This window comes from Xiphias gladius, chromosome 1 (assembly GCF_016859285.1).
Source record: "Xiphias gladius isolate SHS-SW01 ecotype Sanya breed wild chromosome 1, ASM1685928v1, whole genome shotgun sequence".
Classification (NCBI taxonomy): domain Eukaryota; kingdom Metazoa; phylum Chordata; class Actinopteri; order Istiophoriformes; family Xiphiidae; genus Xiphias; species Xiphias gladius.
In genome coordinates this window covers 33,336,256-33,359,222 of record NC_053400.1, presented here as the reverse complement: position 1 = coordinate 33,359,222, position 22,967 = coordinate 33,336,256, and the positions used below count along the sequence as shown (strand labels likewise).

The window sequence follows — 22,967 nt, the reverse complement described above, 5'->3', positions numbered from 1 at the left end:
CCCCACCCCACTGTGATTAACTAACACTGTTGTATTTGTTGACTTAATATTTCTATAAAAATTTGACTTGTCTGACTAGCTCCTTTTGACTTTCACTCAGACCAAACGGGGTTTCACAGCATATTTGCATGATTGACTAAATGTTGTTATTTACAGCTGTTTTGAACTTCATTGTGTTCTAAATGTTGTCGTGCATGGTTGAACGTTGTGGTGGTGTTGAACAGAAAGGTGTTGAAGCTCCTATTGTCCCTCGTTCACAATCGCAGATTTTAGTTTCATCTTCTCGACGTGGTTTAGATATTATCCTGCTCGGATGCTGAGTACTCTCGTTATCCACTTTCGATTTTAAGTAGTAGTTCACCTCCGAGTGCTTCCTAAACCTTTCATGCAGGCAGAACCGGAACCTTCATTTGCACCACTAACAGCAGCAAGCCCACATTATTTACTTTCTGGGAGAATTTCAGGCTTAAAAGGCAAAGAAATGAAGCAACAAACCCTTAATGAGGTATTACAAAACACTTCACTTGTAGGTGTGTGTGTGTGTGTGTGTGTGTGTGTGTGTGTGTGTGTGTGTGTGTGTGTGTGTGTGTGTGTGTGTGTGTGAGTAAAAAAAAAGTAGTGTTGCTGGGAGTCAATGTTTGTTCATTTTACCTGACCTAAAAAGATTTGCTGTCATGTTTCTTTTCCTCATTTGTGCCTTCTTTTTTTTCTCCTCCTGTGTCATTGCAGGTGTGTGTGTGTGTGTGTGTGTGTGTGTGTGTGTTTGGGCGAGGAGGGGGAGGTTTATTCCAGGAAATGTTTCACTCTCAGATCGGTTTCCAGGGCAACCGTGTTGCATGTTTTCTGATATGCTGTAGCTAGACTCCAATTGGCAGACAGATCGCAGAGAGAGGAAATCAACTCCTGGAGGAAATGCAACTTTCTGTTTTCTGTGTGTGTTTGTGTGTTTTAGCTCTAACCGTAGTTAAGGTCATTGACGCTCCTTTCCTCCCCTTTCCTCCCCTTCCCACCTCTCCCCTCTCCACTCCTCTCCTCTGTGTGTAGATGCGCAGAAGAAGAGGATTGTTTTCCAAGTCACTCTAAGTAATCACTGTCCTAATGCATGGAAGCTTTCTACATCCTAGACAGAGCTAGCCAGGGAGGAGATACAGTAAGAGGCAGGATCAGGGCTAGCATGTAGCTTCTCTGAGCAAAACCCTTTAGCTGGACTCTATCTGATGGCATCATCTCACACCAGAGGGAAGTTCGGTTCTGCCAAATTTGCCGTTGACGCCTTTCCCACGTTGCAGGTTGGAGAAAGGAAAAAGACTGAGAAAGATAACGGCAAATTTGACGGACTTCGCATTCATAGCTCACTTAACATTTAACGATGGAACGACCCCGAGAGTTGGATGATGCTGCTGAGTCGGCTGCTTGGAAAGAGCTTGCACGGCTTCCAAGGCTGGATGCACCCAACCCATTTCATCAAAGTCCTCCTGTCCACCCCCAGCCCCTCCCCCCCAAAGTGTGTGTCCAGTGTTTTCTGTTTCAGTGTCATTTGCACTTCAGTGTGGAAACACAGAGAAGGGTCACAGTGAATGACTAGCTTGCGTTTGGCCCATGAGAACTTTACTAAGGCTTTGCAAGTTGACCCCCCCCCTCCCGGTCATTTTTGATGCTCATGAACTACGGGTCGCTTTGTCTTGCAGACAAAGTTGAAGAGATGACTCACGCCCAGAAGACCTCACCTGTTGATATGAAGATCGCTACGATCAAACCACGCCCATCCAGTCGCTGCTTGGTAACGCCTACTGATATGAATGTAAGTGAACAGGACTGAACTCAGTTGACGTTATAAAATCCACGCAAAGTTGGATGTTAAATTTAAATAACCGGCTTTTTAAAAATCTGATTATTCTGTGCACAGATCATAGCATATTATGGTGTTGGGTTTAGATTTTAAAGGTACTGTGGTCTTATTTGGATGTGATGTGTTCCACCTCCACAAATGAAGTCCCTAATGGAAAAATACAATTCCTTGAATTTGTATCTGTTTTTACAGGTATTTGTGTTACAGCTTATTTTTAATGACAGAAAACTGAAACTAAATGTCCTCACTGTCGGTCTCCAAAGCCAGCGGAGAGCCGATGAAAAGCGTGCATTTCTGGGTATTTCATTAACAACGCTCTGGTTTGCAGTCCATGTATCACGACCGCCAGGGAGTAGCAGTGGTGCCACCCACTGTGCCAGGGGCCTTCCTGGGGATACCTGAGAAGGGCACCATGAAAAAGCAAAAGTCAATAGGTATGATGCACATACAGTCATTGTGTGCGTGTGGGGGTGCGAGTGTCGGCTCGAGTTGTGAACTGCATGTCCAGTACCTTGTGCTTTTAGCCTGTCGTAATATGCCGTTAATGCTCGGAGGACTTGCTCCAGCAATACTGAAGCTAATTATAGACAGATTAGAATGATCCAGTCAGCAAAGTGTGCTTTCGGGCGATTATATTGGAGGTCATTAAGCGTGTGCTGAAACCTCATTCTCGGCGGCCAACTAGAGGGACGTCATGCAGGCTCATGTGACTCACAGCTCTTTTGCTGTGCAAGGCCATCATTATTGTATATATCAAAAAATGAATGCCTTTTTTGCAATAACCGCAACGAAAGCACTTTTAGCATGTTTTGGTTTGATGACCAACGGGGGAAAATGTGACACATGGGAAATCGACTCCTCTGAGAACTAAATGGTGTTCCTTATTGACAGTGCCCCACACAGCATAGCCATCTGCTCACCTACACAGAAGGCTGCTTTTATATCTAAATGTCCCTAAATTTTCTCAGCAACAGAATAAAAATGATGTAAACTTGCAAACAAGCTATTCTAGTCTTTTTATGAAGATAATGACGATCGGCATCGTCGCTTGTGCATGTACACAGCTCCCATAACTACTCCCTGGCTACAGTCTTCTGAATGGATTTAAATTAGGCCTTTAGTATAAATTTTTTATTTTTGGCTTTGTTTCCGTTGCGAAGATTTCAGTTTGTAATTCAGTCAATTAATTGGTCAAATTAACCCACCAGGAAATTTCCTAGTCGCTGCAGCAAAAATCTTATAGCTGGCTACTTTTCTCATTTATCCGGCCTCTCACAAATTTCAGAAACCCCCTGCTTGGATAAATAAAGGTTAAGAAAGAGCTCACATCAATAAATGATACATTTCCTGTAGAACAAGGAGGCCAGGCTGGAAATAAAAAATAGGTCCTCAAGTATTTTTTTTCTTTCTCCTCCATTTTTCCAAGGTACAACGGAGGACGAGAAGCAGGGATTCCTCACACCTCCCCTACTCAAGTTCTCCCGCAGCCTCTCTATGCCTGACACCTCAGAGGACATCCCTCCTCCCCCAGCCATTTCACCCCCTTCGCCACCTGCCTACAACTCAGCTGCCGGCCCTACACCCAAAAGCTACGGCACCACACGTCCCAGCTTCACCCAGAACTCGCCCAATGCAGTGACGACCATCAGCCGAACCACCGACGTTGGCACGCTGAGGCGTGGCTATTTCCGCCAGAGCTCAGAGCAGTTCGAGAGCACCCGTACTCGAGGGCGCACACCAGTGCCCGAGAACCCTTACTCCGAGGTGGGCAATAAGACACTCTATGTGCCAGCGAAACCGGCTCGAAGGAAGGGCATGCTAGTAAAGCAGCCCAACGTTGAGGACAGTCCTGAGAAAACGTGTCACATGCCAGCAAGCCCCTCGGGCCCGGTTTCCATGCCTACTACGCCTGTAGAACGAACGTGCTCCTCCATCCCCATCCCCACAATCATTGTCAAGGAGCCCTCCACCAGCAGCAGTGGCAAGAGCAGCCAGGGTAGCAGTATGGAGATCGAGCCCACCACCCCTGAACACCCACCTCTCACGCCCACGGTTGGTGGAAGCGGAGGTCTTCGTCCTGAAGACCCTCTTTCTCTAAGCAACCCGTTTGCGGCCGCTATTGCCGGGGCAGTGCGTGACCGGGAAAAGAGGTTGGAGGCAAAAAAGAACTCCATTGCCTTCCAGTCAATAGACATTGGGGATGAAGACTTGAGTGGTCCCACACCGACCCCTCGCCTCCGCCAGTCAAAGTCCATCGATGAAGGCATGTTCAGTAGCGACGAGCGGCTTCGAAGGATATTGGCTCCCCCTCCCGCAGCACAGCTTGGGCCCCCTGTTGGGGGCGGTACTGGCAACATGACAGATTTTAACACTCCTGAGCCCACAGTGGTGCGGGAGCCTCTAAACACCAGAACAGGCCAGTGTCCCAACTTGGACAGTCCCGTTAGTCTCCCAGCCACCCCTCCTAAGAGCCACTACAGGGCCAATGGGACCTACCTCCATCCTGTCACCGGCAAGCCCTTGGACCCTAATTCTCCACTAGCTCTGGCCCTGGCAGCTCGGGACCGGGCCATGAAGGAGCAACAAAACCATCCTCAGAATCAGCCACCAAATCCTCCTCAGGTTCAGCAAACCCCTAAGCACGAAGCCCAGTCCCTTCCAATTCAGCCGAGCCACAAACCAGACCTCAACCAACCTCTGTTTATTGACACCAAACTACGCTCCGGGATCGAGACAAGTTTTGCTGCAATCTCCACAGCAACCATGGGGCGGCCCGGCCGAGGTGGCCTGCGGAGACAGATGACAGAGCAGAAGTACGAGTCTGATGGGGCACGGGAAGAGAGGCAGCATCAGGCAGTCGAGGAGAGGAAAAGTGCGCCAGCGGATGTGGCAGACACATCACAGCCTAAGTCAACTGGGCTGTTGATGGTCCACACCAGCACAGAAGCAAGCAACAAGGTGAACAACCAAGAGGTAGAGGGGCAGGACAGCAACAGGCCATCGGAGCTGAAGGACCCCAACCAACCCGATCCTCTCAATGCGCCAACACTGTCCTCTAACCCTCAGCCACCCTCATCACGGAGAAGCATTCCCTTAGGTGAATCCATGGATGAACCAGTGAAGCTGCCTTTCCGCATCCCCCCTCCCCCTCTGGCCTCAGTTGACATTGATGAGGATTTTGACTTCTCAGAGCCCCTCCCCCCACCGCTGGAGTTTGCCAACAGTATTGACATTCCTGATGACCAGGCTAGTGCCATAGCAGAGATGCTTCAGCAACAGAGACGGAACGGGGGACCTCCTCTACCCCCATACCATGCTCATGCCCCGCCAGCTGTCTCAGAACAACACAAACGGATGACAAACAGCATGCCGCCCTCATATCCTCCTCCTCCACCTGACCCAGAGTCAGGGGTGGGTGACTCGGGCATCGAAGAGGTAGATAGCCGCAGTAGCGGGGATCCTCAGCACATGGAGACCACCAGCACCGTTTCCAGCATTTCAACGCTGTCGTCAGAAGGAGGCTTCTGCGACAGCGCACTGGAGAGCCTCTATGCCACCGCAGATGGACATGCCTTCCTGGTGGATCGGCCCCCTGTGCCACCCAAACCCAAGGGCAAGTCTGTCATCAACAGAACATCACTTTATCATGACGCTCTCATTGAAGAGCCCCCAGAGTCCTATGGGTCACCACCTCAGGCCCCTCCCCCTCCCCCTTCATCCTCTGAACCTCCTAGGACTCCTATTCAAAGGACATCCAAGCTGTGGGGTGATCAGCCACCTGAGCTGTGCAGCCCCCCATCCACACCGGACACCAAGAACACCGTTATCACCGAGTTGAGCTCCATTCTGCAGCAAATGAATCGCGACAGGCCTCCCAAGCCAGGAGAAAGCCTTGACTCCCCCACTGGGACCAGGGGGGCCTTCGGAGCAAGGTACGTGATAAGTCATTCCTTATTGACTCAGGGTTTCCAAACTCTTTTTTTCAATTTTTTTATAATTTGATTTGATTTGTATTATGCTCCCTATTTTCCATGAACGGTATAATCACGGTCTACTTCAGTCCCGGATCTTCCCTCCTCTTTTACTTTATTTTCTCGTTTATTTTAACGGTTATTTGCTAATATAAGAACATTGCGCAAGTGTTTAGGTTGAGCAAACCCCAACCCTTGCAGTGTGTAGTAATTTCGTGCTGTTGTCACTTGCAGTATTTGCGTGTAGCATTGTCTGGGGTTGTCATAGGAAGGGTACATCAATTGTATCGAGCAGGACCTGACTAGTTATTGTTACATTATGCAGTATTTTTTAACGATGTGAACAGTGGACCTGAGTTTTAATTGGGTTTTTTTTATTCATTTGGAAGAATTGTATGTGTTTCCTACAAATTTTAGAAATGCCAGGGGTGGTGGTGTTGACCCAAGATACAAGAAAACATTCTCTCTCTTACTCCGTGACATGTCCAGTCTTGCAGATAGTTTGGCTTTTATTTCCCAGGGTTATGTGTTTTCTATCACAATGAAATGTGTCAACAGTTTTCATAGGGGCCTATAGGCTGATTTACTGCTCGCTCATCACTGATTATACTGATCATCTTGGTTTTGTGACAGGTTTTAAGATTGTTAGGTTGTCAGGTTTTATTCTCTGATGGCCAGTTGAGTCTTGTTGTTTACAGCTTCTGTATGCAACCGAAGGTTTGGAGGTCTACATCATTACAACTCACCTGGTTGTTTTGACCTGTGTGTGAAGTACAGGCTGCAGGGGTGTGCCTCTACATAATGTGAAAGGTTTACTGTATAGTGGCAGTCGACCCAATGCTCTTCAGAAGCTTCATATTGTTGTGGCTCACACTCTCTCTATATACCGTATGTATCTTTTATATACTCTGTGTATATCATAAATTCCAGGGCATAGCGTGAGAGGCTGTCCGGGTGTGTGAGCACAGGTTTTAATATAGTTCTCTGTACAGGCATGTTGACGCCACAACAAGCAACCTCACTGTGACGGAGAGACGTTAGGGAACCTGCGCGCAGTCACTGCAGCCGACTGCTGTTCGTCAAGAAAGAGTTGCAGCATTTAACTCCTTCTAAAAGCACAAATCCCAGTAGCAGTAGGAGAAGGTGGCGTTGAAACAACCTTTTACTTTGTTGTGGAATATCGGTCTCAGTTAATGGGGTCTGTGTGTCATGGAGTCATGATCTGTGGATATGCTATCGTGTGAGTTCTTAAGATGACGATCTTAGGTGGAAGTTACCCTGGGGAGCCTGATCCTCTGCGTGTAATGTGGCACGTGTGTAGACATCATCATCATTCATGTCATCCTCTCACTTTTTATCTGTTTGGAATTTATTTGCATTGTTTTCTGTCACATTTAAAACTGAATGTTTACTTGGATGGAGGCGCAAAGGACCCAGCCCAGATTGCCAACAGTCACTGTAGGCAATAAATATGAAAGTGAACGCTGTTTACTTGTTGATAGGTGGAATTTATGGTCGGTTCGTAAGGTACCGCGAGGTTGACTTCCTGTATAGCCATGTCTTAGATTGCTCAGGACAAGCAGTAGTAAAATTTGCAGTAACTGGGACATCATTTTTGAGGGACCCTTCACCTGAACCAGCTCAGCTCATGGTTTTTTAAACTCACATCTGCCCTGTGTGAGAGGGAAATAAAAAGCACAATAAATAATTCACTGCTCACATGCATTTTGTATGAACGGTCCCATCGTTCATCAGAGAGGCGTAGACAGCAGAGGGAAACAGTTGATTCCTCTGGGGGCTCGTGCCTCTGATCTAATAAGCAATGTTAGATCAACACAGTGACGTCTATTTGTGTTAATTACAGTGAGATGGCCAGCAGCTGCTCAGGTCCGGCCTTGTGTACCCTCCTTCACGCTTCACGCCACATACTATCAAATTATCCTCGTTTTCATCCTCAGGAGTTCAAAGTCATGTCTGTTGACCTTTACACCTTGTACTCATCTCATTTTCAGCTCACGCCTCTCCATCTCCATTTTCTCCAGTCTGCTGTTGTTCCTTCACCTCTTCTTTCTTCATCCCCCTCTGTGTCTCCCATCTTCACAGGTAGGTTCCATCGACTGCTGTCATGTCACGCCACATGCCTTTTCCACTTTTCTGTGTTTATTTTTGTGTACCGCCGCCATGCTACATGAGCATTATGTTTTCAGACGCGGAGCCCTTTGCTGCATAAAGTTGCGTACTAGTGAGAAAACATGAAAGTAGTGGAGCTCATTTTGAGATGATACTAAATATGATCTTGAATTTACTTTAATAGTGTACTTGCTGTTTGTACTATGTTATGATAGATGTGTTGAAGTAGTTGCAGAAGAAATGATAGATAATGCATGATGAATCAGATCAGGTAATGGCTTCATTACCATGGCGTTTTATGTTTAATCTCACAGTCAGAATAACGGTGTCACGTTTAAAGTGTCTTATTCTTGTTTGCTTTGCCTATAAACATGACAAGGCAGTAAGAAGCAAAGTTACGAAAAAGCAAGGAAAATGTGCTTTGTTTGAAAAATGTATGAGATCCATACCAGAAGAAAAAGGAGAGAGAGATTAAAAACGGGAAACTGATTTAGAGAGGAACAAAGATAAAAAGGAAAAGTGAAAAAGAATACAGTACTTTTGGCTGGACATCATGTAGGAGAGTAACTAAAGAGAAACGTAAACCTCGTGAGTCGTATTAACAGGAACAAAACTCTGCTGTATGTCCTCAGATGCCCGGGCCTTTAGGTACCTACTCACCCTGAACACAGTACCACTCTGTGAACAAATCTCCATACCTGTACACACCTTTTGTGATTAGTCAAACATGTTAAATATCTTGAAACACAGAAATAAGGATGTGTGTTCTCTACCAGGTCGTATTCACAGAAACAACAGGTGTATAACGTACGCTCAACACTGTAGCTACAAACAAAAGAACAATAAGTGACAACAAAAATCTAGCATCTACCGTGATACCTGATTACAGTAAAAAACTGCTTTGACATTTTGTTTTGTGTTTTTGGTCAGAATCTGTGACACAGCAGTTGACATTGCAGCGGACATTATCTCTCACTCTCATTATCTCTCAAGAGCTGCATATATTTGAGCGTCATCTGCATACATAGAATGAGCGATTTATTACCTCTTAAAATTTAGCGTAAGTATAGTGTGTAAAGATTTAATTAAAGAGGCCCAGAGATCCAGCAGTGAGGATATTTACTAATGTAGGATCAGAGTTCTGATTTCCATATTCTGTTGCCACGCAAATGAGACACAGAGAAAGATGGCTAATTTCCCTTTAGCTCCATTATCAAAGCAGTTAAGACCCTGACCGCTTACTGACGTAGCTGCCTAGGAAGGGTAATACTTGCTTGTACGTTTTTTTGGTGGAAAGATGCATTTACTCCTTTTCATCTTCTGCCATGGTATCTTATGCTTCCTGTATATATTTACACTAAGCTTTTAGGATAGCTATCCGGTCAAGACAGATGAAGTGACTAAGTTTATGTGGAAAATATAATCAGTTAACATTTGACTTGATTTCTGCTGGAATTACCGTTTAAACAAAGGTCATGTGAAACCCTGATTTGTAACCCTCAACATAAAAATTGATAGGCAGGTAGGAGCCAGACTGACCAGTGATTCTGTCTGTGTTAGGCTAGAGTAGAAATCTCAAACTTGGTTTACTATTTCCTGCCCACATTCAGGGCAAAACCCACCATAGTTGTTCCAAGATGTATATACACTCTAAAACAGCTGAGACTTAGCAACTGTAAATGTGATATGCAGGTCTCTAGATGCTAATGACAGTATTTTGCATGAGATTTAAAAGAATAGCTCTGTTTTCAGGGTTTCTTCCCCACCTACCCCGACCGACGCGATTTTGTGACAGCCTTCTCCTATTAGTGTGTAGTTTGAAGGGATGTTGACTGATGTGATTAGCTAAGTTCAGTTCAGTTACTCATTGTCCGTGGGCTCAAACAACCAGATGTTATCCTGCTCTGATGTGACTGCAGCGCTCAGTCCTCAGTCCTCGGGCGACACCGAACATCCTGCTGAAATCAGCCAGTTGCTTGTAATCTGGTCTTTTCGATTGTTTCTCTGAAGCATTTGTGCGTGTGTTTCTCATGTCAGATGAAGTTTAAACCCCGCTCCTGCCACCGGGGTCTCCGATTATCTGCCCCCGTGCTCAGAGGGTTTTTTTGTTATTGTTGCACTACTTTGTCTTGTGGAAAGGGTTGCGAGGCGCCGCGGCAGACGATAAGGTTGTAGGCAGCCGGAGACGAGCGGAAATGGAGCGCCCTGTCATATAAAGAGGCCTGAAGAGGGTAAAGGTGGTCCTGCTTCTGTGACTGTCAAACAGATGGCAACAGAGAAACACAGAAGATGGCCTAGATTCACACATGCTCTCCCTCTCTTCCTCCTTTGGACAATCGGGGGTTTTTTTCTCTCTCTCTTTTTTTTTATCCCTGTCTCTTAGCCTCCCAGATTAAATGTGCGTTGGTTGTGCCTGTGGACGAAAGGGTTGCCTAGCAACCAGCTGATGAGAGCAGCCTTGAGGCCTGCAGTGATGTCAGTCTGAGTCGGGGGAGGGGTGTGTGTTTGTACGTGTGTGTGTGTGTGTGTGTGTGTGTGTGTGTGTGTGTGTGTGTGTGTGTGTGTGTGTGTGTGTGTGTGAGAGAAATGGATGGAGGTTGGCAGCACTAACCCTCAGCAGAGTTCAACATCATCTCACGCAGGTCACGTGCCGCGCTGCTTTAGTAGGCCACCGTTATGTAACCCAGCACAACCGAGTTAGGGTGTGTGTGTGTGTGTGTGTGTGTGTGTGTGTGTGTGTGTGTGTGTGTGTGTGTGTGTGTGTGTGTGTGTGTGTGTGTGTGTGTGTGTGTGTGTGTGTGTGTGTGTGTGTGTGTGTGCGTGCGTGCGTGCGTGTTTTCAAGCTTCTAAAAATAAAGGCAGCGTGTTCATGCATTCCAATGAGTGCGACCCTCTATGCGGGAGCTGGCGTGTGCTTGAAAGAAGCAGGGAGTCATGGGATGTGTGGGCGTGGCGAAGGCGAGGTCTCCCACCGCAGATATCAATAGCACTGCATCGCTTTCCTCTCCACCCGCTCAGCTGACGGAGAACCAGCGTCGATCCTGCGCTGACCTGAGGGCCAGCGAGGGACACATGCTAACTTTAAGTGTGTGTGTGTGTGTGTGTGTGTGTGGTGAATGTCTGTGCATTCCTGACTGTGTGAATTCTTCTGTGGTACATTCACAGAATGTACGGTTGGTTTTATTGTGGTTGGTTGGTTTCAAGCTCCATGTGATGACTGTTTTATTTTTAGCATCTTTCCTTTCGTGATTCTTCAGGACAACATTTAACAAAATCTTAACCAGGGCTGCGACAAATTATAACTTCCGTTATTGATTAATGGTTGGATGTATGTTAGCCATGTCGATTAATCTTTCAGTCTTAAACAGTCCAGAACCCGAAGATATTCAGTCTTCTGTGATCTGAAACAGAGAAAAGCAGCAAATCCTCACACTTGAGAAACTGGAGGCAGCAAATCTTTGGCATTTGTCGCTTGATAAACGATTTCTTTCAGCAGTAGAATGAACACACAACAACAACAACAAGAGGACGGTGGAAGGTGCATATATAATGATAATCTTTGAAACGCCAGGGTATCCGTGTTGTCCAGTTCTCAAGCGACGTATCGTATCCTCCGTTTTCAGAGTACCAGTAAAGATATCCATTACACAGCGTAAATACTGTACACTAGGTCGCTCCATTCATCATCACCAGGTATTTCTTTCTGCGGTCGGCCCCTCTGCCCCCACTTCCTCCAGATCACTCATAAAAGGTTTTTAGCCTCATGGTCTGCAACGGTCGGATTCGAACAAAACCTCTTATTTCATTCATTTGAATGTTGTTAGGATTTTATCAGTGCTGTTGTTAACCCTTCAAAAAATTGGTGCAGAGGATGAATCCTACTGACTTCAGTGATTCCCACTTGGTTTGGTTTGATCTTAGACACTTTTTTTAAATCTGATTATTCTGGTCATGAGTGACGCAGCACCGCAGCTATTAAAAGAGCTGCTATGAAATTTGATACAGACGTGCTTGTTTCCCTCAGGATGAACTGTAATAACTTTGGGGATCCTCTGACTTTCTGATCAGTCGGGTCCACATTTTACTTCGCGTCGTGGTCGAAATAAAAGCGGATCTCAGTACTTTGTGTCTGGTGCTCATTAGCAAATGTTGGCATGCTAACACACTAAACTAAGATGGTGAACCTGTTAAACATTTACACATTAGCATGTTAGCGTCCAGCCTCACAGAGATGCTAGCATGGCAGTAGACTCTTTTTTTGTTTTTGTTTTTGGTTTGTTTTTTAATATTTGTGTTTATGATGAACAGAAATGAAGAAAAAAGGCTGCATGTGTTTCTTAATCCACCGTCATCTGCCAGCATGAGTTAGCAAACACTGTTTTCCTGTCTAGTGCCATTAAAGGTGCAACGTGTCACTCAATAGTTAGTCAGTTCGTTTATTCCCGACACTCTTTAGAGCAGATCACGCTTCACTTCCAGGCCCTTTTGAACGCGAATTATGCTTTTTAGGCGATGGCTTGTCTGTGAACACGTTTTAATAATAATAATCAATGATAATAATAATAAGCAATACTCTGATGCGCTGTCGGCCGCCTGAGAGAAAATAGGTAGCATATCACTGGCCTCTTTTCGTTATATGTGACTCTTGGTAGCTGCGAGAAATGGTAATAAGGTCAGAGAAGCTAAACGAGGCACTGTGCTAATTAGTCTAATAAGCAATTACATACTTTTCACATCAATTTAACTCCTGTAACAGAAAGTGTTTAATAGATGATAGAACAGTGGGATACCAATTAGAGAGGTGCTCGACAGATCTCAGGTTAGGTATTTTTAAGCTTCTGGGCTCTTGTCCTCGGGGTCGGAGTGAAGTTGTCCGGTCTGACCTGTCACTACGTAAAAATAAAAATAAAAAGTGTTGTGATCCAGGAGCGGGAGACGTGGTCGCGCTGTAGAAGCGAAAGTTGGAGCAGTGCAAACAGAAGGCAGACAGATGCCAGAGACTCAGCACTTCGTGAAGAGGTTGTGTTTTTCCATCCGTTCGCTGCTTTTCTTTTATCTCATGCATGCGTTCTGTGTGTGTGTGTGTCTTTTTACATGCTGTTCATCACATGACTAATGTTGTCCTCTGTCTCCATCTCATCCATCCAACACGACTTCCTGTGGAGAAGCTGGTGCTGAAGAGTGGAAACTGTAAGTTATTTCAGTGAGAGGCCGGGTTTGGTGAGGCTGCACTTTAGCGATGGCCCAGTTCCCGTTTTGGCAGAACGACCCCCTTCGTCCCCTTCACTTCCCCTCGGGCTGTTCCATATGTTACAAGTAGGAAGGAGCGATATCTAGGCTACAAGTTGCACCACGCAAGTGGCGGAGAGAGTCAGTTTGAGAGTGAGGAGGTCGGGTTCGGCCTGGTTTCTGCCCTTGGCTCTTTTCTCCCATCACAGTCAGTCAGAATTAGCACAATCTGTGTGTTGACAAGTCAATCAGTTTATTAGGAGGAAACTCAATAGGGAACTAACTCCACGGGGGACGTCGACGGAAGGTGTGATCCTTCTGCATGGGTTGGTGTGTGTGTGTGTGTGTGTGTGTTGTGGTGGTGGGGGGCTTCCTTGTGTGTGTGTCACTGCTCCAGATATCAGCACACCCATCACATCCCTCCATGTGGGGCAGCAGGTAAAGTAAGGGTGAGGTCTCTTACTCATACACACACACGATCCGGTGTTTCTGCTGGTCTCGTCCGGACCTGTTTTCGGTCGTAGCGCTGTCTCGTTGAGTCCTGCTCTAGTCTGAATAACCGACCGAGTTCCGTGTCCTCGTGTTTAGCTTGATGCTCCGCCTTCCTGTTTTAAAGCAACTTAACACCCTGTCTTAGCTTGGATAAGGCTGCTGTTTTTCTATATACTTATTACTTTCAACAAATCCCATGAAAAGACCAAAACCAACGATGGGACACTTTGTCTCCACACTTTCAGACCCCCCTGCCCCCCGCCGCCTGTGGCTCTCAGCTCCGAGCCCACTGGTTCCTCCTGAAGATGTAAATTCTTACGAATGACTCTCAAATGTATGGTTCAAAAAATTAATTTCCTGAAACTGCTGCTCACTGTAGGTTTTGTCCAACAGGAGGAAATAGAGCACTTGTTGGGGACTCTTTTCAGCAGCGGATCAATCCACATTTGTTGACAGGAGGGTGTGTGTGTGTGTGTGTGTGTGTGTGTGTGTGTGTGTGTGTGTGTGTGTGTGTTGCGATGAAGGAACAAGTCAAGTTCTTGGACGACAGTGGAGCTCTGTGGCTCAGAGGAATGAGATACATCAGGGATACACACACACACAGCACTTGTTAGTGGGATGAGTTTGGCCTTTTCCTGGGCTTTGCTGACTGTAAGAGAAGGACAGAATATCTCCAGACCGCTTGCCACCAGTTGTCACAGGTGGCATTTGTCTTCGAGCTGCGAGAGGTTTTGATTTTTTTTTTCCCCTCTAAACCTCCTAAAGAAGTGAAACTCTTGTTTTTCAAGAAAAAAAAACAAACCCAGACCAAAGAATGTCAATCTGAGTAGCAGAACATTGTTTTATTTTCTTTCAGCGCCACCAGTTTATCTTGAAACCCCTTTCAGGGGTGAACAACTGGTCCAGAATAACTTCCTTTTCCTTCTGTTGCAATCAACACTGGAGAGCGGAATCAGTTCACAGTGTAATAAAGTAACTGCCCGTGTAATTTAATATCCTCAGGAAGTGGATTTAGTCTAAGTACCTCTTTAAATAATGTCATAATGCTGAAAAGTATCCATGCTAAGCTTCCCAGCTTTAATTCCCTGAGAAAGTTTCTGATTCTAGGATCCCAACAAGTTTATTCCTTTTTTATTTGGTCAAGATGAAACAAATATTTCTTTGATGTAAATTTCTCTGTTATTGCGTTTCCCCATTATTACTGCAAAGGCTGTAAAAAGGTTAGCGTGGCCAACCCTCCCCTCCCCGCGCTGCCGTTGTGCACATCCATCCTCCGGGAGCCGGTGGACCGAGCGCTGCGGGCTTCACTCTGGCTGCAGTACACGGAGCGGCAGCGTCTTTTCTGAACCTGGAGGCCCGGCTACAGTCATCATTTAACAGCTGGGACTTTATTCTGCAAGACGCCTGGAAAAACCCTTGAATTTGATACGGTTTAGGAAAAACAAACAAACTTTGAAAACTTTTTTTTTTGACAGAACTGCACCAAATTCTCAAGTGAGCTTCAGTTGGGCCGATCAGCAGTTCCCATCCAAATTAAAGATCTTTGGTTCGTTTTTAAAATCTGAAAAAATGTTTTTGATTTCTTGATTTGACATGATTATAAAAAAAATACCGAAATCTGATGCAAAACAAACCACTCGTATGTTAAATTTCAACAAATAAGATCTTTGAAGGCCTCGAAATTTAACATCCACGTGAATGGAGAGGTTTTTTCTTATTAATAATCCTGTTAAAGTAACATTTTCGGTTGATTTAATTAGTAACCTAATAACTGCATCACTGTTAATTATCAAGAAGCCTATAAAAAATCCATACTCAAATTAATAATAATAATATAATAATTCAGAAAAAAGCACGAGTTAGTAAAGGGTAACATTTAACGACATTAAAGGGAAACTTAGATTTACATTTAATCATTCGGCAAACGCTTTTATCCAAAGCGATTTACAAGTGGGGCAACTTAGGGTTCGTTGCCTTGCCCAAGGACACTCAGGCGCACGGACAGGAGCAGCCGGGGACTGAGCTGCCAAACCCGCAGTCAGCGGACAACCCGCTCCCCCGTCATTGTTTTAACCGCACTCCAAGGTTCAGGTTGTTATTATGATAAAGGCCAAACCGGCAGTTTATAAATAACATTTAACTTGGGCCTGTTTTCCTGCTGTTGCTCCAAATATGAGTGATGGAAACAATCTTCTAACCTGTGTCAGACTTTCTCTAGTGTTAGTTCATACACCAAAACACCTGTCGATCGCCTGGGGAGCAACGGCAGGTCCCCGGCTCGAGCTCAGGCGGCGTGGTGGCGGACTTTGTCCCGCAATGGAAGCGTATCACATTAACAACAGGTGTAACATGGATGTGTGAATGGAGCAACTGAGTCCGACAGACACGTCAGTTAGTCGCAGCCCACAGACACTAGACGACTGAACAGCTCATAGTAAATATCCAGATATAAACACTGGGGCTAGAAAAGGGCTCAAAGAGAAGTGAGGCGTCTTTGACTAAAAATGTTCCAGGACCAAAGAGGCTCTGCCCTGGTTTAACAAGCTTCCTCTGCATCAGCTGCAGGAGCTTTGCTGACCCGTCTTGCAAAGGCTGCCCCCTACTGTTCGTTTTGCAGCTTCACATTATTGAATCCTTCCAGCATTGACACGAGGAAGATCTGCCGTTGCGGGTTAACGCTCAACGCTCTCGGGGCTCATTGTTTCTCTCACGCTCAGTCACAGACACACTTCCATCCTAATTCCAGTCGACCCTGCTTCTGTTTTTCTACGTTGTAGCCCATTATTTTGAAAGTGTGCCACACGTTTCCAGATCGGCTTCCTGTCCTCCAGAGAGCCCCTGGCTTCGGTTACCTTTGACTTACCTTTTTGGTATCATGGCATCACCACTCAGGAACCCGAGAGGCATGTGTGGCATTTTCAGAAAAAAGTCAGATGCCGGTAACGGCAACATTTTGAATGCAAGGAAAGACCAAATTGCTTATTGCCTGTCTTCTAACTCAGTTCTTTACAAAAAGACAGAACCAGCACAAAGCAAATAAAAAATGTTACCTTTATTGTTAACATTTGCGACTACTCCTTCACCCAGCTCTCCATCGCTCCGGAGCCCACGGCGCGGGTTAGCAAGGCACAGTATACAAAGAACAGACAGTTATTCAACGCCAGTAGCAGATTGAGCAAAGTTGACATAAGACGAGTGAGTGGACAAATGTGGAAGTACAAAAACAAAGAAGAAAAACCGCACACTTAAAGGAAAAACGAAAAATAAATGAGAAGAAGCCATTGTCCCATTAAAGGGGCGTTCCACCAGTTGCACTTGTCAAGTCCAGTTTCCCCTTCACACTCTGAGAAAATAACCCTGAATACAGGTTTGTGACAAAGTGGGGGTTTACCAGGCAGGGCGGGTGTAACGACAGACTGCGCTGGGTTATATTACGGGACACACTGGTGTTTTGGGGGCTGGACCCGTTCTAGGGACCAGAGCTCGGATCATCTCGGCCTCTGCTGCTTCCATTTTGACCTTTTTTGTTTCTTTAAACTATTTCTTGTAACTTTACGGAAGTGCATTTTTTTAATGGTTTAATTCAATCTTGAGCGATTCGATTTTTCTGAGGACATCACGTGTGAATGGAGTATTTTCTCGGCTGCCGACCCTCACATCTCATTGACCGTGCCAACAGGAGCTTTTCAGACAGGCCCCGCTCGCTTTACGGTGCCACGGTCGCATAGTGTTCCAAAGCCGCGATCCCCCGTATCGTGCAAAATAAAAGTCTCTGCAACTTTATTTTATCCAAATGAACTGAACCAACATCCGTCTTAAAGATGCCGAGTCAACCGAAAGCTTTGCGTGGTATCGCCTGCTGCTACCCGGACAAATGTACCGTACACATGTTGGTAGTCACGGGCTAAAACGTGTCAAACACAAGTGCTGATGATTTTGAGTATTTGTTTATGTATCGTGAGCTCAGTCTGACCCTGACTGACCTGGCGTCTCCTCTCTCTCCCCCCTCAGGCCTCCCACAGAAGACTCAGGAATGCGTAATAACGCCGCCGCCGCCGCCGCCGCCCTCGCCTCCACGCCCCCCAGCAGCCTCCCATCTCAGCCGCACCCCTGCAGCCCGCCAGACTCCGCCTCCTCCCTCACGCCCTGCTCCTCACTGCCGCCCTCGGTGTCGCCCACCCTCACCGACGTCTTCGGCCTGCCCACCCCGCCCATGGGCAGCGGTGGCGGCTACAGCCTGAGCTCCTCGTGCGGCGGCAGCGGCAGCTCGCGCTCCCCGTCGCCGCTCACGCTGATGCAGGCGGTGGCGGCCTCGGGCAAGCCCTTCGCCTCCAAACCCATGGAGCTGTGGAGCAAGCACGACGTGGCGGACTGGCTGGAGAGCCTCAACCTGGGAGAGCACAGGGACGCTTTCCTGGACAACGAGATCGAGGGCGCCCACCTGCCCTCGCTGCAAAAAGAGGACCTGATAGACCTGGGCGTGACGAGGGTGGGCCACCGCATGAACATCGAGAGGGCCCTCAAGCTGCTGCAGGACAGATAAGCCCCGAGGAGACGGGGTGGCGACGTGCGGAGTCAGGGCCGAGGAGAGGGAGGTTTACCCGTCACTTTTACCGATCTCTTCATCAGACATAATCTCAAGTCGTGGAACTGGGTAGAAGCTTTGTCCGAGCTGACGCTGCCTCTTGCCGTTTTTGTCCTCTCTCGTCCTCCGTTGTCGCCCTCATCTCAGTGCTCCGGTCTCGTCCGCCCTCTTCCTCCTCCCCTCCGTCCTGAGCATCGGGGGATCACGGGATGTCCGGAGGAACTGCAGGGGGGGAGAGAGAGAAGAGAACAGCTGCTACGTCACATCATAGAGGGAGAGAGCAGAGGAGGCCAGTACGAAGGACTGTCCAGAAGACAAAAAAGAGACTCGGGAATAAGTTTTCCTCAGACGCTGGGGGAAGAAAAATACTCATCTGGAAGTTTATTTCACATGAAGACTCGTGCTCACCCAACCGCTTTGGAATACTCAAGACTTTTTCCATACACCCCAGAGTGGGTGCATGAAAAACCAGCTGAGCTGGTCGTTGCTCCTTTTCTATCTTTGCTAGAGTTTGTTCAGAGAATAATATTTCTTCACTAGAGTCCTACCGGAGTTATATTTCTGGTTGCATCTAAAGTTGTAGAGAAAAATTTGAGATAGACTCCATTTTTTTGCTTTTCACCTGTTTGTGTCAAAGTAAGAACATTCGCTGACATGTTGAAACAAATACTAAACCATATCTCGTGTCCACACACACACACACACACACACACACACTTTATGCACAGTGCCACACACTGGATACAAACAGGAATACACACTGTCTTCACAAACATACACAAGCTAAGCATGTAGACACACACCGTTGCTGCGATGGCAAAGCGTGGAGAGAGGTGGTCACCAGAGGAGGAGCTCTGCTGCAGCAGGGGCCCCGGGGCCCCTCACCGGTCTACACCGACCCGGTGTCCACCTCGGCATGCAAGGAAAACTGAGGGCGAGGACACGAGGTACAAGATGGACAGACAAACGTTGGACCAGAAATCTTCTCACCTTGAAATGGTTGCACCAACTTGTCTGGCTGCAAAGGGCGTCTTTGTCCTCTCTTGGCTTGTCTTTCTAGTTTTGTGTGTGTGTGTGTGTGTGTGTGTGTGTGTGTGTGTGTGTGTGTTAAGGCCAGTTTAGCTATTTCCATGGATCCGCTATATTAGGCCCCAGTATAGGGAAACTAGAGCCGTTCTTTACTTTTGTACTCCATCCTGTCAGTTCCTCTTCCACCTCACCACTAGCAGGTCAACATTAGGTAACGTGTGGCCCCACAGTATATAAGACCCCCTGCGTGTATGTGATAGAAGTCCAGGTATTTTACGGAACGTTTTAAAGGAATGATTCAACATTTGGGAAATGCAGTTACTGGCTTTCGCGCGGCGAGTTAGATGAGAAGATCGATACCACTCTCATTACCCGTCTGTCAGGTTCAGAGCTGAAGTGAGGCTGAAGCAGGAAAGCCTCGTTCCAAATCCCGGTCAGTGTGGGGGCGGAATCTCAGAAAGGCAGGAAAAAGTGTTTACGCTTGGCTCGGGTGTAAAAGTTGGCGCATCAGTTCAAAACTTGCGCCCTCCACTTCTTCTTCTGCAGAAGTTTAATGGCTGTGCTACCAGCCGTTTATCTGAAGGCCCCCAACTCCTAATATTCATAAAGGTAGTGGATCAAAACACACGTTCATTTGCATTTTCCAGAAATGTGAAGAAATTCATTTAAAAATTGTGCTACATTTGGATGGAAACTTTACTGTTGACATTTCTAATGATGCAAAAATGAAAATCCAGCCTTGGAACATTAAAATAACACCGTTACATACAGGATGTATGTGGTTTGGTTTCACTCCATATGTGTAGAAGACGACAGGAATTTAAAAAAACAAACAATATAATGATGATGTTTATTCTACAAGCGGCCTTTGACCCTGATGTGCTGTGGTGGAGTCAGCTTTTCTTGGGTCGTGAACCCCGGGAAGAAATGCAGGCGGCGGAGAGACTGCACCGGGTCACAGAAGCGAGTGGCGCGGTGGTTATCCCAGACATGGTGTCAGGACAACGGCGCTCTACATGAGGCTAGAGCCCGCACACAGTTAGCCTAGCTTAGCATGGCGAAGCAGGGAGAAACCAGAACAGCTAGCAGGTCTCTGTCCAAAAATCTGCCTACAAATCTCTCTTAATTGATATGTTTTATCTCCTCTCTTAATTAGTGAGCGTTACACGTGTTATAATGGGCAGGTTTTTGTGTAACGGAGCCAGGCTAACTGTTTCCCCCGGTCCCCGTCTTTACGCTAAGCTAAGCTAATGGTCTCCTGGCTCCACTTTCATTTTTTCCACACAGATATGGGTATCGTCCGTTGTAAGGTCTCGGCAAGAGAGTGAATAAGCGCATTTCCCAAAATGTCAAAATATTTAAGGTTGACGTTCGTTAGCGTTTTATTGACTTTGATTCCAGTGTTGAATCCTTTTGGAGCCTTTTTTGTTTTGTTTTGTTTTTCCAACAATTTCAACAGTTATAATAGACCTAATATCTGCAGAGTGAAAGCTCAAGTTTTACCAGAGGAAAAACAAAAACACATTTTCTGTGTAGCTAAATGACAACCTGAACATTTTCTAGATTGTTCTTTGCTAATAAAAAAAGATTCAGTGTGAGATTTCATTAGCATTAAGCTAACTCGAGTTCGAATCCTGTCGGATCTAAAATGAACCAAACAGCACTGCAGCTGTTTAAAGGTGCAATTCAGTGATTTAGAACAAATAATCAAAGGGAAAGTGCCGTTTAGGAGCGAAACGTCCTTCAGCGGTGCAACTTCCTTCCGTAAAGAAGGCTGAAGACGTAACGCTGCGCTGACAAAGCTGCTGCCGCCCGCACGCAACTGGACCGCTCGTCCTTGAAGAGAAACGAGATCTTTTCTCATAAATGTATTCACCCGCAGGTCGATGCTTTGTGGAGCGAGTCCAGCCAGATGACGTGAAAACGCTCTGCATTTTCAGAGCAGATGGGGAATCCGCGGCTTCGGGGTTTTACGTCGAATTAGGCGTTCGCGTAAGGCCACGTGCCTTCTCCTGCCCTCTAACCGCCTGTGCAAGACACAGCCGGAGAGAAACCCGACAAAGCTGGCAGATGTTCATCAGCGGGGGGCCCCCCCCCTGTGAGATTAGGAGGGGATAGAAACCATTTCTGATCTGCTGCAGATGAGTCCCGCGCTCTCATCCGGTCCCGCTGCAGCTCCAGCAGCGGAGATTTCAAGTCCGCTACGAGGGTCGGTTTCAGACTAAAGCAGCATTTATGAAGCTGGAAAATGTGTGTGATTGCTAGCTCTGATTACAGGCTGGTCAGAAGTAGAAGTACAGTGAGTTGAAACGTGTATATAAGAGTGTTTACCAGGAGGGAAAAAAATGTCTATTTGATTATATGTATAGCTCTATTAAAGGGTTCAGAGTAAAAAAATAAATAAAAATTAAAAAAAAAATAAAAAAAATTCTATGAAGATTAATTAATAGTTGCCAGAGCAGAGGTCTCACTGGCCCCGTCGTCCCGCGGAGGATGCCTTAAACAGCTCACCGCTCCCTCCCCCCGCGACCTGCACCTCTGTCGGTTGCGGAGCCCCAGAGAAGACGGGCGCCCACGGCAACCTCGACACCTGGAAGAACGCATCGTTTCACAACAAGTTCACCCTTGTTTGGTTTCGTATCGCACCCCGCGGCTTCACGTAGGTTCCAGCTTTTTCGAGGAGACGAATGAAACACACGCAAGCTCTGTGTTCTGTGAACATTGGCCGAACGGAGGCCGGCACGGGACCACGCTGCTACAATCCCGTTCCCGTATGAGCGCGAAACTTATTTTAAAAAAACGGACCGCGACGTGTCGGAGGGGGAAGAAAAGCACAGTATTTTTAAAGATTTGTATAGAGTTCTATGAAATTTTATAGAGGTTAACACTGACGCGTGGATTGCCAAAAACAAATGCTATATAGATTTAAAAAAGAAAAAAAAACAGGATATTATTAGACTTATGGGTTATGTAAGAAGCAATATTTATTCTGAATGAATCTCCTTGGTTGTGTTTTGTTTTCCCATTTTAAAGTTACATATCATGAAGACGTCACCTGTCAGTGTTTTAATGAAGTGCTGCCTAAAGTAGATTCTCTCTGCTGCCGTACTGAGACGTTTTGGCCACGAAAGGTGACCCCAGAACCCAGGTATCTTCTGACGAGCACCATCTGCCTGACTAGACTTGTCTCATCTTCTGAAATCCCTGAGTCTAGAGAGTGTGTGTGTGTGTGTGTGTGTGTGTGTGTGTGTGTGTGTGTGTGTGTGTGTGTAAAAATAAGAAAGTCTGTAAATTACAAAAAATATATGGATAGAGATCTATCTATAGATCTCTATCCATATATCTCTGCAGGCCATCACGGTAGGAAACTATATGAAACCTATATATATGTATACAAACATAAATCCACCAAAAATATTAGTGGCGGCTGCTGGTTCCTTTATGTGGATCAACGGGTCACCGCCAGTTTTCTCTGTGGAAACGTAGAGCTGAGTAGACGTAGTAGGAATCGTTAAAGAGCCCCACCGTGGCGTGGCGCTTCACCAGGCCATGTTTAGGACCGGCATGGCCCACTAACCCACTTCCACTCCCCCTCAAGACACTGCTCCCACCTTTCTCATCGTCCAACATTTGGGTAACTGTTTCTTTTTCTTTCTTTCTTTCTTAATTATTTTTTTTCATT

The 22,967-nt window shown here is 46.4% G+C and overlaps 1 protein-coding gene across 1 annotated transcript in view; it reads left to right on the top strand.

The window, feature by feature from the left end:
• Positions 1 to 22,532, top strand: part of LOC120795646 (SH3 and multiple ankyrin repeat domains protein 2-like) — a 134,404-nt gene extending 111,872 nt beyond the window's left edge. The window contains exons 20-27 of the mRNA XM_040137727.1: positions 1,045 to 1,083; positions 1,689 to 1,801; positions 2,178 to 2,283; positions 3,276 to 5,781; positions 7,833 to 7,923; positions 10,873 to 11,035; positions 13,119 to 13,140; positions 17,683 to 22,532. Of these exons, the coding sequence (XP_039993661.1) occupies positions 1,045 to 1,083; positions 1,689 to 1,801; positions 2,178 to 2,283; positions 3,276 to 5,781; positions 7,833 to 7,923; positions 10,873 to 11,035; positions 13,119 to 13,140; positions 17,683 to 18,214 (3,572 nt within the window). The 3' untranslated portion in view covers positions 18,215 to 22,532. The remainder of the gene's footprint in view (positions 1 to 1,044; positions 1,084 to 1,688; positions 1,802 to 2,177; positions 2,284 to 3,275; positions 5,782 to 7,832; positions 7,924 to 10,872; positions 11,036 to 13,118; positions 13,141 to 17,682) is intronic.
• The last annotated feature ends 435 nt before the right edge of the window (positions 22,533 to 22,967 follow it).